The following is a 15,643-nucleotide window of genomic DNA, read 5'->3' on the forward strand; positions in this document are numbered from 1 at the left end:
CTTCTTAAAAAGTGGGGTTACGTTTGCTACCCGCCAATCCTCAGGAACTACTCCAGAATCTAAAGAGTTTTGAAAGATTATTACTAATGCATCCACTATTTCTGGAGCTACTTCCTTAAGTACTCTGGGATGCAGCCTATCTGGCCCTGGGGATTTATCGGCCTTTAATCCATTCAATTTACCCAACACCACTTCCCGGCTAACCTGGATTTCACTCAATTCCTCCAACTCCTTTGACCCGCGGTCCCCTGCTATTTCCGGCAAATTATTTATGTCTTCCTTAGTGAAGACGGAACCAAAGTAGTTTATCAATTGGTCCGCCATATCCTTGTTCCCCATGATCAACTCACCTGTTCTGACTGCAAGGGACCTACATTTGTTTTAACTAATCTCTTTCTAAGGAGGATATCGCTTGGTGAAATCTAATTCCTTTCTTAAGTCTCTGCTCGAGAATTGAATCTATTAAAATGAACATATTGCCAAGACTGTTATATTTATTTCAAACTCTACCAATAGAGATTAATCAAAAACTATTTAAGAAATGGGACAAAATATTGTTAAGATATATATGGCAAGGTAAAAGACCTAAGATCCGTCTCAAAACTTTACAGCTAACAAAAGAAAAGGGGTGATGGGGTCTACCCTCTCACAACACTAATATCGAGCAGCACAGTTAAGACCTATGATATGCTGGTGCAACCCATCATATGATGCCCAATGGAAAAATATTGAAGAGAGAACACTCGCCATCCTGTACAAGTGATCATAACTGACAGCAACCTACAAGACTATATAAATGCTATTGAAAATCCTTGGGTAAAATTGACTTAAAATATGGAAAACAGTTATAACAGAGTATAATTTAGAGGAAGACATTACAATTCTTAAATGGTGCGCATATGACACAAACTTTACTCCTAATAAATTAGATAGTAGGTTTAAAGAGTGGACAGTTAAAGGCATAACTGCTCTTAGTAACATAATGAAAGAAGGAACACTTAAGTTTTGAAATGCTTAAAGAAAAATCCCTGTTAGAAAAACAAGACTTCTATCGATACTTACAGATGCGGAACTATGTTAATAAAAATGTAAAAAATAAAATGGAGTCAAGTATAGGTTTGATGGGATTATTTAGGAAAGCGTGTAACTCAAATTCTGGTAGTAAAATTATTTCATGCATGTATAAAAGGTTACTGAATCGTAAATCACACTCAACCTTCATATCTAGGTAGGCGGCGCGGCTCTGGCCAGCAGCGGCCTCTGCAGCCTGTCCGCGTTTTATTATTTTTTTGTCTGCGTTTTTATGTAGTTTTTGTTATTTTATGTTGGGGTGTGTGTGTGGGGGGATGGGGGTGGGGTTGGGAGGGGGGGGAAAACGTTTTGAATCTCTCCCTGCACTGGAGACCCGACCTTTTCTCGTCGGGTCTCAGGTGTCGTTGAGGCCGCAACGAGGAGCGGCCTCCAACGGGAAGAAGCCGGGGACTCTGGTGCCGACTCACCGTTGCCGTCGCGGAGCTGGCCGAGACCGGAGCGGGTGGAGCGGTGGAGGAGCGCTGCTGCTGCTGCTGCTGCTGCTGCGGCCCGACCGGAGAGTCGGAGGCCCCAACGACAGGTCTGTGGACGGCGGCACCGGGAGCCCGCGGGTCCCTAGAGGGAGACCGCTTTTCGGGGCTCCTGCAATGGCGAATTCTCCCGCCCATGTTGCGGGGTTGAAGAGCTCCTGGAGCGGGGCCTGACATCACTGCCCCGCGCGGCTGGAATGGCCGCGGGACTTTGCGAGCGCACACCGGGGGCTCCAACACCAAGACCCGGTGTGCGACCTCGCACCACCCGGCGTGGCTTTAATGGCTGCGGGACAATCGCCATCGCCAGCCGGGGGCTTTGACTTTGACTCTGACATCGGGGGGGGGGGGAGAGTGCAGTGGAGAGATAAGTTTTTTTGGCCTTCCATCACAGCTATGTGATGGATGTTTATGTAAAATGTAATTATGTTGTGTCTGGGGTCTATTTGTGTGTAATGTATGGCTGCAGAAACGGCATTTCGTTTGGACCTCCAGGGGTCCAAATGACAATTAAATTGACTCTTGACTCTCTTGACTTGACTATCTATATACTTTTAAAACTGTGTGTGTGTGTGTGTGTGTGTGTGGGTGTATGGCATTTTGCCTTTGATTCATTACTCCGCGAAAACCAGACGCAAAAACGCTGAGATTTTTACCATTTCGCTACCGATTTTACTTTTACATTCGCATATCTACTCTTCATTAAATATGGTCATTTTTCTGCACACATTTTCAATAAAAACCTTCATAAAACCTACTGTTTTCTTTAAATCAGCAGCTGCGGACGTCACAATGCCCTTGCGCTCGCGGCACCACCGCGGAGGCGTATGAAGTTGTGTGGGGCTGGTCCCGACATCATACTCACCAATCAGCTGGGCAGGAGGCGGGCCGACTGAATTTGGACGTCGCACGGCGTCGGGCGGTGACATCATCACGCAACGGCATGATGGGCGGTGACGTTATCGCGCAACGCCACTCACTAGGCGTACGCAGTCAAGACGCTGCGCACGATGTAAAGACGCTGCGTATGCCATCAAGATGCTGCGTATGCCATCAAGATGCTGCGTATGCCCGTTGAGAGGCTGCGTACGCCGTCAATGCGCCTGCGGGCCGACGGTGCCCCGCACGATGTCGGGAAAAGCCCCACACAACTCCATATGCCTCCGCGCTTGGAAGTGAGACTGGCCTCAAGCGACCGAGTTTGGTTGCGCTAGACCCATGCAATCGCATGCTGGTGGGACAGGCCCTTTAGAAATGTTTCCAAAAAAAGGAATTCAAGCCAAAAGTAATGAACAGCCGTGACAAGAGAAACAATGTCTCGAGGATCAATGAGAAAGAACATAAAACAGAGGGGAGCAAGAGACCCAACAAGAAATAACTGAATATGTCGAGGATCAACGAGAAAGAACACAAAACAGGGAACAAGAGACATAACGAAAATGAACGTAACTGTGAGAGAAGGGTTAATAGGGATGGTTGAATTATACTAGAAGTGTGAAAAATATAACTTAGAAATAAATGAGCTTATCCGCAGAAGCCAGACTGCTGGTAGTAACAATATACAGAACAGAGAGAAATTCTAGATAAAAAGTAGCAAACAGATAACAACTTCAGCAGAAGGCCTTGGGAGTCTTGACGTCAGGAAATGGTCCGAGACATTCCTGGACTTTCTCGTGTGAATGTGGGCTTTATGTTATGATTGGACGAAACTCGATGGGGAGACCTGAGGTAGTGACCACAGTGAAGAAGGGTATAAAGATAGAAAGCATCTCCATTTTCTTTGTGCCTCCAGGGGACATCAGAGGAGAGACACCTATTCTGCAGAATATGAAATTAATAAAAACACTTCTTTGTCTGAATTTGTCTCAAGAGCATTTGTGATTTTTGAATCTCACAGTAACTGAATACATTTTATCTTTAGCATTTAAATTGTTGTATTTTAAGTTATTTACATTTTAAGATTTAATAAATCCCTTTTCCACTTGTAGTGCCTGTCACCTGCTCTCTCTCTGCCCCCCTCTCTCTCTCTCTCTCTGATCTTTATCTCTTTCTCTGCACTCTCTCTCTCTCTTCCTCTCTGTCTCTGCACCCTCTCTCAGCCCCCCTCCCCCCTCTAGACGCACCTGCTAGATGGCTATTCGTCAGTGGATAGGGTGGGGATGGGTTAAAAGAAGCCAATGAATAAAATTAAGATAATATCAAGGGGTGTGATGAGTGTGTGTGGTGGGGAGTGGTGGTTAGTATGTGTGTGTGTGTGTGATGTCGCCCCCCCCCCCCCCCCCCCCGCGTTGGATGAACGGGTCTGCACTTGGTCTAGTATCTATTAAAACTCTGTGTGTGTGTGTGTGTTTGTGTGTGTGTTGTGTGTGTGTGTGTGTGTGTTTGTGTGCGTGTGTGTGTGTGTGGTATTTTGCATGTGAAACGTATCTCCTCGAAAGCCAGACGCAAAAACGCGGAGATTTTTACCATTTCGGTCGGGAATTAACTTCCGATTTTATGAATGCACTCCTCTCTAGATTTGGTCAATTATTTCCCCAGATTTTGAATTAAATTGTTCACAAAACATCAAAAATTATTAAAATCAAACTGCTGCATGAGTCAGTGCCACCTCACAGATGTCCAATCACAATGGATCTCATTTACATATGATATGACATCACAATGGGACAGGGGTGGGAGATCGGAACCTTCACGTGGTCCCACTAAAATCAAACTTCTGCATGAGTGCCATCTCACAGATGTCTAATCACAATGGGACAGGGGTTGGAGATCTCTCCCACTCCCTCCCTTTCACAATGACTTTGCACCTGGCCCAACCCGGCCCCGCCCCCCCCCCCCCCCCCAGCATGCCTGGTGGACCCCCACGGCCTCGCCTGCTGACCTCACAATGCCTTTGCACCTGGCCCAACTGGCCCCGCCCCCCCCAGCCTGTCTGCTGGCCCCACCGTCCCGCCCTCCCCAGCCTGTCAGGTTGTATTTTCATTGGTTTTCATTGAATTGAATTGAATTATTTGTCATATCATCACTAAGGGGAGGGGAAGGGACGCCAGGGCCGGATTACGTATAAACTGGACAAGCTTCAGTTTAGGGCCTCGAGGTCTAGGGTGGCCTCGCAGAGCCGAAATCTAGGGGGCCTCCTGCCAAGGCAGGACCTGTTGTGCAACTCTGGGCGGCCCCCAGCTCTGTCTCTCTATCTCTCTCTCTATCTCCCCCCGCTATCTGTGTCCGGGCCGCCGGGCTCCGCTCTCTGCCCGCTCCTCATCCGCCAGCATCAAAGATCCTCTATAATCTTTGGCCAGCCTGGCAGGCCGCCTTGCACATGCGCACTGCTACGGCCAGCACGTCCTCCTTCTGCACATGCGCACAACCACGACCCGCACATCATCGGCCGCCCTGCGCATGCGCACTGCTACGGCAACTGGACGGTGCTGGGTACTTTCTCCCTCGCTTTGAATTGTGGGAGATTTGGCCACCATTGCTGTCCGGTCGCTGCATTCCCGTAACCGCTGAAAACTAACGCAGAATCACTCCCTGACCCTGGATCAGGAGTAACTCCCTGGAGTAACTCTTGCTTCTGGTTTCCTGGTCCTCCATAAATATTCTAAATGGAATTTAAACTGGAGGTGGTAGAGGGCTGAACAATAACAGCCTATTGCATTTTATCTGTTCATTTATTGTGTATATATATGGTCTATGGTATATAAACACACTGAACTTTTATGTCCTGTTCTGTATTATGTTCACATATTCTGTTGTGTTGCAGCAAGCAAGAATTTTGTTGTCCTATCTTGGACACATGACAATAAAACTCTCTTGACTCTTGACTTGGACTTAAGCAAAAAAACGGTTCTTGGGGAAAAAAAAGGTACCTTAAATTCTGTTGCGTCTGGTTGGGTAACTATGGTAGGGTGATGAATATTCCATGCTTTAATTGTGCGGGGGAACTCCATGGAGCAGCCAGCAACTCAGGATAGAAGAAATTGGGTGACGTTTCGGGTAGAGACCCTTCTTTAGACTCCCTCTGGTTTTAGTATCTTTAGTTTAATTTAAAGATACAGCGTGGCAACAGGCACTTCAGCCCACCGAGTCCACGCCGACCACTGATCACCCATACACTAGTTCTTTCCCATACATTAGCGGTGTAAAGCAAGAGTGTTTTATTCTCTCACGTCCTAGTTAGAACAATGAAATCCTTACTTGCAGCAGCACAACAGAATATGTAAACATAGTACTCTGTAAACAATGTTATAAATGAGAAAACAAAACTGTGTACATTTATGTGTGTGTGTGTGGTGTATATTTATATATAACTATATAAATACATATATATATGTGTGTGTGTGCATGTGTGTGTGTGTAATTGTAATATATATACCCACACACACAATTTCCCTCCTGGAATTAATAAAGTTCTATCATATAGTATTGTGTGTGTAGGAAGGAACAGCAGATGCTGGTTTAAACTGAAGATAGACACAAAAAGCTGGAGTAACTCAGCAGGTCAGACAGAATCTCTGGACAAAAGGAAAATATTAAGTTTTGGGTTGGGTCTGAAATTGGTTCCTGCACACCTTTGGAATGTGGAAGGAAACAAGAGCACCCGGAGAAAACCCGTGATCAAAGGGAAAAGGAGCAAACTCCATACAGACAGCACCCATATTCAGGATCAATTCCGGGTCTCTGGCACTTTTAGGCAGCAACTTTATGGCCAATGTACAGCCCCATAGTCTTGAACTTAATTAAAACGACAAGTGTAGCATTTCCTGCGGTTGCAAGGGAAAGTGCCAGGAGAGGGGGTGGTTTGGGTGGGAAGGGACGAATTGACCAGGGAGTTACGGAGGGAGCGGTCTCTGTGGAAAGCCAACAGGGGAGGAGATGGGAAGATGTGGCCAGTGGTGGGATCCCATTGGTAGACAAAAAAACTGGAGAAAATCAGTTGGTAAGGCAGCATCTGTGGAGCAAAGGAATAGACAACGTTTCGGGTCGAGACCCTTCTTCAGATTAATGTCGGGGGGGGGGGGGGGGGGGGGAAGGGATGACATGAAAAAGAAAGGACGAGGCGGAGACAGTAGGCTGTGGGAGAGCTGAGAATGGGTGGGGAAGGAGGGAGAAAACAAGGACTACCTGAAATTAGAGAAGCCAATGTGCATACCACTGGGGTGTAAACTCCCCAGCAAATATGAGGTGCTGCCCCTCCAATATGCGGTGGGCCGCACTCTGGCCATGGAGGAGGCCCAGGACAGAAAGGTCGGATTCGGAATGGGAAGGGGAGTTGAATTGTTGAGCCACCGGGAGATCATGTTGGTTATTTCGAACTGAATGGAGGTGTCGTGCAAAGCGATCGCCAAGCCGGCGCTTGGTCTCACCGAGGTTGATCATACGCTGAATAATCCAACCACATTTTTGTTTGGAAGTGGAAAGAAATAATAGAAATTGTATTCATTGCAACGTGTAAAAAGTGTTGAGATACAGTATTATAATTTTGCTGCATGTCATTGTGGTATATATCATGTATTGAGTGGTGAATATGTTTAGTTTGTGGCATTATTTGAAGCAGAAATAATATGTGAATGCTTCATTGAGCATAATTCCGACTGGTAACTACGTGCTTCGTCCAAGCACATTATCGCACGCACCATGCAAGCCGTCTTAAATGGCCATCCAAACTGTCATTTGGCAACTTAAAAAGCTGCCAAGGTTGCCCGGCTGACAACAGAGAAGAAAACCCGCAGAAATAGTGGATGCATTAGTGATAATTTGCGACCTCTGGCTCCCCCATCTTGCAGAGAACTGAGGCAACTTCACACTTCCAGGTTTTATAGTCACTCCGGAAGGGGCGTGGCCTTCATTAGAGAGAATCTCAACATTTTATAAACACTAATAACTCTTATATTTTTCATCGATGGGAAAAATCCTTTTGTCCTGCGCAGCGGAGGGGGACTCCGAGTAAGATGGCCAAAAATCACAGCCGTAAGTGGCAGCGTTTTTTCTAATATCAATATACAGTGCAACAGGAAGTGGTCAAGATGAGACTTTTAGTAATATATAGATGAAATGGGAGAAGGAAGGAGGGATAATCATATCCGAGGAAGAATGGACTGCAATATGAAGGTATCAATGGAAGTGTACCAGTTCACAAAACTGGAGGGAGTTCAGTTGGAAAAGCCTGATACGGTATTTTATTATGCCTTCTCAGAAATCCCATTGTGGTGGGAACTCTCCAGTTTGTTGGAGGAAATGTGGATATTTAAAGGCAGATTATTACCATGTTCTCTGGGTTTGCCCTGTTATTAAAGATTTTTGGAGAGAGTTACATGATGCCTTACATGACATTTTTAGATGTCACGTGCCCCTGGAGAGTAAGATCATGTTTTTTGGACATACCTGAAGACTGGTGGAAAAAAGACTAAAGCGGCTGTGGAAAGCATCTTGTCCGGAAATATTACCATCTGGTTTGGGAATTGCTCTGCCCAGGACAAGAAGGCTCTGCAGAGAGTAGTGCGTTCAGCCGAACGCACTATGGGAATTTCACTCGCCCCCCTGCAGGAACTAAACATCAGGAGGTGCAACTCCAGAGCCAATAAAATCATGGGAGACCCCTTCCATCCATGCAACGGACTGTTCCAGCTGCTAGGCTCAGGCAAACGCCTCCGTTGCCATGCTGTGAGAACGGAGAGGTTGAGAAGGAGTTTCTTCCCAGAGGCCATTTGGACTGTAAACTCCTATCTCACCAGGGACTAACTTTACTGAACGTTTTTCCTTCCAATATTTAATATATAAAAGAATATGTATGTGTTTATGATTGTGTTTATAGTTTGTTTGGTTGTTTGTTTGTTTGTCTTTTTGCACAAAGTCCGCGAGCATTGCCGCTTTCATTTCACTGCACATCTTGTATGTGTATGTGACGAATAAACTTGACTTGACTTGACTTACAGAATATATTGATGGTAGCTGGTAAATAAGCTCTCACAAAGAAATGGTTATCACAGGATGTTCCAACTGAATGCATGGATGGACATCACGAAGGACATTTATAAAATGGAGAAAATAACAGCATATGTTAACTTTAAATTGTATTTATTTGTGTCACGCTGGGAAAATTGGGTTAACTACGTAACGCCTCATAGGCCAGACTTTATTTTTACAAATGTTTGATTATATGGTAAAGAAAGGATCACTCCCTATGTGTTCGTAGTTTTTAATGTGTTCTTTTTTCTGTATTTGTTTTGTACAAATCTCAAAAAGAGGCAATTCAAGACAAACATAAGTGGATGATGTATACATATAGTATTATACCTGAAACCCGTTTTATGGAAATGTGTTTGTTGTGGAATGCCAATAAAAGAGTATATTAAAAAGAGTATATAAAAAAATCCAACGAAAAAACATCTCCTTTGACTATCCTGCTTGTTACTGCCACAAAAAACTCCATAACTTTTTAGGATTTCCCATATTTCTAAAGATAGAGAAAAGGTGAGCTTTTAAAATATAATTTATGTTTAGTTTTAAAGTATTTAAAAGTTCTTCAATTGCTTGCACAGGTTCTGTCTCCCTATCGAAGGAAGGATATTGGAAAAAAAAGACTATGTAATAGAATTTAGTTAGATTGATTCTTATGAGGGAATTGCCCAATTAAGATTGATTAGACAGAATGGGGCTTTTAAAAAAGTTTAGAAGAATGAGTATTGATCTTATTGATACATGTAAAATTATTTTAGAGGTAACACAGTTGATGCAGGGATAATGTATCCCCTGGTTGGGGTACCTAAACCATGGAATATAATACAGATGGCTATTCAGGACTAAAATTAGTGAACATTTATTTATCTAATAGATAGAAACTTTTTGAATTCTCTGCCCAAGAAAGCAGTGGAGGCTCAGTTATTATATTAGGGTACGATACGGTTGAACTTTATTTATGCCAGGAGGGAAATTGACTTGCCGACAGTTATTAAGCACAAGATACAGTTCATGAAACATGAAATTAAAGTGACAAGTGGAAAAGATTGGGGGGGGGGGGGGCAGAAATTTCTATTTTTTTTTTAATGTAAAGGTGTGTGGGATTAGTTCAGTAAAATGGCACTGGCATAAAAGAGCACCTATGAAGTACAGAAGTACACATTTTGATTTTCTGTACTTTCAGGCTGTCCGTGGAGGCAATGAGGAGTTGACAGCTTTGTTGTCCGTAAAAACATTTAATTTCAAAGAGACTGACAATCAGGGACGAACAATACTTCACTTTGCAGCTGCTATGAATAATTTGGATGCTGTTGAATTGTTATTGAAAAAAAATGGTAAGGCAAATCAAATTAACTTCATGCCAAAGTTCCAAAAGGCATGGAATTTTTTGTAGTTTAGAATTTTTGATATGATTTTGTGGTCATAACATAGAAACATACACATAGAAAATAGGTGCAGGAGTAGGCCATTCGGCCCTTCGAGCCTGCACCGCCATTCAATATGATCATGGCTGATCATCCAACTCGGTATCCTGTACCTGCCTTCTCTCCATACCCCCTGATCCTGTTAGCCACAAGGGCCACATCCAACTCCCTCTTAAATATAGCAAATGAACTGGCCTCAACTACCTTCTGTGGCAGAGAATTCCAGAGATTCACCACTCTCTGTGTGAAAAATGTTTTCCTCATCTCGGTCCTAAAAGATTTCCCCCTTATCCTTAAACTGTGACCCCTTGTTCTGGACTTCCCCAACATCGGGAACAATCTTCCTGCATCTAGCCTGTCCAACCCCTTAAGAAGTTTCTATAAGATCCCCCCTCAATCTTCTAAATTCTAGCGAGTACAAACCGAGTCTATCCAGACTTTCTTCATATGAAAGTCCTGACATCCCAGGAATCAGTCTGGTTACCTTCTCTGTACTCCCTCTACGGCAAGAATGTCCTTCCTCAGATTAGGAGACTAAAACTGTACGCAATACTCCAGGTGTGGTCTCACCAAGACCCTGTACAACTGCAGTAGAACCTCCCTGCTCCTATACTCAACTCCTTTTGCTATGGATGCTAACATACCATCGCCTTCTTCACTGCCTGCTGCACCTGCATGCCTACTTTTAATGACTGGTGTACCATGACACCAAGGTCTGGTTGCATCTCCCCCTTTCCTAATCGGCCACCATTCAGATTATAGTCTACTTTCCTGTTTTTGCCACCAAAGTGGATAACGTCACATTTATCCACATTATACTGCATCTGCCATGCATTTGCCCACTCACCCAGCCTATCCAAGTCACCTTGCATCCTCCTAGCATCCTCCATAGAGCTTACACTGCCCCCCAGCTTCGTGTCATCCGCAAATTTGGAGATGTTGCATTTAATTCCCTCGTCCAAATCATTAATATATATTGTAAATAGCTGGGGTCCCAGCACTGAGCCTTGCGGTACCCCACTAGTCACTGCCTGCCATTGTGAAAAGGACCCGTTTACACCTACTATTTGCTTCCTGTCTGCCAGCCAGTTCTCTATCCACATCAATACTGAACCCCCAACACTGTGTGCTTTAAGTTTGTATGCTAATCTCTTATGTGGGACCTTGTCGAAAGCCTTCTGAAAGTCCCGATATAACACATCCACTGGATCTCCCTTATCCACTCTACTAGTTACATCCTCTAAAAATTCTATAAGATTCGTCAGATGATTTACCTTTCGTAAATCCATGCTGACTTTGTCCAATGATTTCACCACTTTCCAAATGTGCTGCTATCCCATCTTTAATAACTGACTCTAGCAGTTTCCCCACTAGCGACGTTACACTAACTGGTCTGTAATTCCCCGTTTCTCTCTCCTTCCCTTTTTAAAAAGTGGGGTTACATTAGCTACCCTTCAATCCTCAGGAACTACTCCAGAATCTAAAGAGTTTTGAAAAATTATCACTAATGCATCCACTATTTCTGGGGCTACTTCCTTAAGTACTCTGGGATGCAGCCTATCTGGCCCTGGGGATTTATCAGCCTTTAATCCATTCAGTTTACCTAACACCACGTCCCAGCTAACCTGGATTTCACTCAGTTCCTCCATCTCATTTGACCCCCGGTCCCCTGCTATTTCCGGCAGATATTTATGTCTTCCTTAGTGAAGACAGAACCAAAGTAGTTATTCAATTGGTCTGCCATGTCCTTGTTCCCCATGATCAATTCACCTGTTTCTGACTGCAAGGGACCTACATTTGTTTTAACTAATCTTTTTCTCTTCACATATCTATAAAAGCTTTTGCAGTCAGTTTTTATGTTTCCTGCCAGTTTTCTTTCATAATCTATTTTCCCTTTCCTAATTAAGCCCTTTGTCCTCCTCTGCTGGACTGAATTTCTCCCAGTCCTCTGGTAGGCTACTTTTTCTGGCTAATTTGTATGCTTCATCTTTTGTTTTGATACTATCCCTGATTTCCCTTGTTATCCACGGATGCACTACCTTCCCTGATTTATTCTTTTGCCAAACTGGGATGAACAATTGTTGTAGTTCATCCATGCAGTCTTTAATGCCTTCCATTGCATATTATGGTCACTCTTGCCCAAGGGGCCACGCACAACAAGACAGCTAACTAACCCTTCCTCATTACTCAATACCCAGTCTAGAATAGCCTGCTCTCTTGTTGGTTCTTCTACATGTTGGTTTAGAAAACTATTCCGCATACATTCCAAGAAATCCTCTTCCTCAGCACCCTTGCCAATTTGATTCACCCAATCTATATGTAGATTGAAGTCACTCATTATAACTGTTTTACCTTTGTTACACGCATTTCTAATTTCCTGTTTGATGCCATCCCCAACTCCGTTACTACTGTTGGGTGGCCTGTACACAACTCCCACTAGCGTTTTCTGCCCCTTAGTGTATCGATTCCACATCCTCCAAGCTAATGTCCTTCCTTTCTATTGCGTTAATCTGTTCTCTAACCAGCAACGCTACCCCACCTCCTTTCCCTTTCTATCTATCCCTCCTGAATATTGAATATCCCTGGATTTTCAGCTCCCAGCCTTGGTCACCCTGGAGCCATGTCTCCGTGATCCCAACTATATCATAGTCATTAATAGCTACCTGCACATTCAACTCATCCACCTTATTACGAATGCTCCTTGCATTGAGACACAAAGCCTTCAGGCTTGTTTTTACAACACTCTTACCCCTTATACAATTATGTTGAAAAGTGGCCCTTTTTGATTTTTGCCCTGGATTTGTCTGCCTGCCACTTTTACTTTTCACTTTGCTACCTATTGCTTCTACCCTCATTTGACACCACTCTGTCTCTCCACTCACACATTTAAGAAACCCTTTCCCTTTAACTCCATCCTCAACTATCCCATTTGACACCCCACCCCCCTTATTCAGTTTAAAACCACCCGTGTACCAATGGGAAACCTGCCTGCCAGAATGCTGGTCCCCCACCTGTTAAGATGCAATCCGTCCCTTTTGTACAGTTCCCCCTCACTCCAAAACAGATCCCAGTGATCTAAGAATCTAAATCCCTGCCCCATGCACCAGTTCCTTAGCCACACATTCAGGTCCCTTATCTCCCTGTTCCTGCTCTCGCCAGCATGAGGAACTGGATGCAAACCGGAGATAACAACCCTGGAGGTCCTGCTTTTCAGCATTTTTCCGAGCTCTCTAAAGTCACGCTGCATCCCCTTCTTTCCGCCATCATTTGTGCCGACATGCACTATGACTTCCGGCTGTTCACCTTCGCCCTTGAGGATTTTCTGCACTCTGTCCGTGACATCCTGGATCCTGGCACCAGGAAGGCAGCACACCATCCTCGAATCCCGTCTGTTGCCGCAGAAACCCCTGTCCGTATCTCTCACAATGGAGTCTCCCACTACAATGGCGTTGCCTGACTTTGGCCTCTTTGGTTTTGGCTCAACAGCCCTATTCGCATCGCAAGCCAGTCCGCCGCTCAGTGTAACAACGTCTTCTGTCCCGACAGCTTCTAAGTGGGTGAACCTGTTCACAAGAGGTACAACACCTGGGGATATTTGCATTCCATGCTTCCCTCCCTTTCTCACCGTCTCCCACCTTCTCTCTTCCAGTACCTTAGGTGTAACAATCTTGCTGTAGGACTTGTCGAGGAACGATTCCGTTTCTCGGACGAACCTGAGATAACAAATTATCTGAATTTCCTTTTCTTTTCATTGTTGGTATCCAGGCCATAAACTGTTTTACCCTCACTATTATACATTATCATGAACTGTGGAAAAACAATTTTTATTTGAGTAATTTGCTTTATCTTTCATCTGTACAAAAATGTCCGCTCTCCCCAGTTTTCAGTCTGACATGTTCACATCTTACTTTGTCTTTATAATTCCAGTTTCCCCAATAGTTATGGTATAGACAATAGAAATAGACAATAGACAATAGGTGCAGGAGTAAGCCATTTGCCTTTCGAGCCAGCACCGCCATTCAATGTGATCATAGCTGATTATCCCCAATAAGTACCCTGTTCCTGCCTTCCCCCCATATCTCCTGACTCCGCTATTTATAAGAGCCCTATCTAGCTCTCTCTTGAAAGCATCCAGAGAACCTGTCTCCACCGCCTATCTGAGGCAGAGAATTCCACAGACTCACCACTCTCTGTGAGAAAAAGTGTTTCCTCGTCTTCGTTCTAAATGGCTTACTCCTTATTCTTAAAATGATGTTAATTTGCCTGATTTTCACAATCGTCAAAGAACTAAATAAGAATTATCCCCATAAGTAGAGATGACAAGTGGTGGGAGTGTTCAAGGTAGATGTACAGCATCCTTAGAGGGGTTTAATTAAAAAAAATAATGAAAACAAAACTATATCTAAATAAGCATACAGATTTTGGAGTAACAAGTTATCTCAAAAGAAGTGAATAGAAAAGTATTGCAGCAGTGATATAAACCTGGAAAAAATAGTTGCATGATTAATAACATTACCAGAATTAATTATATTTCACAAAATTAAAACATATCTGATAGCTTGCAACCCAGACTAGGTGACCAAATCTAATCAGTGCAGAATATACTTGTTGGTTCAAAGCACCAGCTTTAGACAAGAGACACAAAAGCTGGAGTAACTGAGAAAGATCTTGATCTGAAACACCACCCATTCCTTCTCTCCAGAGATGTTGGCTGTCCCGCTGAGTTACTTCAACATTTTTTGTCTATCTTTGGTGTAAACCAGCATCTGCACTTCCTTCCTACACAACCAGCTTTAGAGATTTCCTTTTGCCTTTGCCTTTTGCCTTTGCAGTATAACATTTGCCTTTATAATATTTCACAGTTCTTATTGATAAGAAAACTTTTGGGGATGACCAAACAGCAATACATCATGCTGCAAAGAACAATGCAACCAGAACATTACGATATCTGTGCCAACATGGTGCCAACATTCAATCTCGAGATTATCGATTAAGGACACCACTTTTCTTAGCAGCAGAATATGGTATGTTTTGATTATTTATTTGATTAACCAAACTAAGGATCGAAATATGGATCATGAATTGTTCGGTAAAATCTATATTACTAAAAGTCTGATCTTGACCACTTCCTGTTGTTCTGTAAAATGATTTTAGAAAAAACGCTGCCACGTACGGCTGCGATTTTTGGCCATCTTACAGTTTAGTAGACATGTGTTCAGTGCTATTCACAGCTGAGACTGTGAGACGTGACCTTCTCGCTCCCCCATCTTGAAGAGACTGACTGACTCACTCAACATTTCCGGGTTTTATAGTCCCTCCTGAAGGGGCGTGGCCTTCAGGAGAGAGAATCTCAACATTTTTTAAACACTAATAACTCTTTTATTTTTCATCGATGGGAAAAATCCTCTTGTCCTGCACAGCGGAGGCAGCACCGTAAATGGCAGCATTTTTCCTAAAATCAATATACAGAACAACAGGATGTGGTCAAGATTAGATAAATAGATAGATAGATAGATAGATAGATAGATAGATAGATAGATAGATAGATAGATAGATAGATAGATAGATAGATAAATAGATAGATAGATAGATAGATAGATAGATAGATAGAGATTATATATAAAGTTAATAACAGAGGTTGGGGAAAGGAACAATATTTTTTGCATTGTAAACAATTTTAGGAAAATTATAAGTAAA

The 15,643-nt window shown here is 43.5% G+C and overlaps 1 protein-coding gene across 3 annotated transcripts in view; it reads left to right on the forward strand.

The window, feature by feature from the left end:
* LOC129697009 (ankycorbin-like) overlaps window positions 1–15,643 on the forward strand; it is an 86,621-nt gene that overhangs the window by 37,564 nt on the left and 33,414 nt on the right. For all 3 annotated transcript variants that reach the window (XM_055635194.1, XM_055635195.1, XM_055635196.1), the window contains exons 4-5: window positions 9,706–9,856; window positions 14,809–14,970. In XM_055635194.1, the coding sequence (XP_055491169.1) occupies window positions 9,706–9,856; window positions 14,809–14,970 (313 nt within the window). The remainder of the gene's footprint in view (window positions 1–9,705; window positions 9,857–14,808; window positions 14,971–15,643) is intronic.

This window comes from Leucoraja erinacea, chromosome 5, assembly GCF_028641065.1.
Source record: "Leucoraja erinacea ecotype New England chromosome 5, Leri_hhj_1, whole genome shotgun sequence".
Taxonomy (NCBI): domain Eukaryota; kingdom Metazoa; phylum Chordata; class Chondrichthyes; order Rajiformes; family Rajidae; genus Leucoraja; species Leucoraja erinaceus.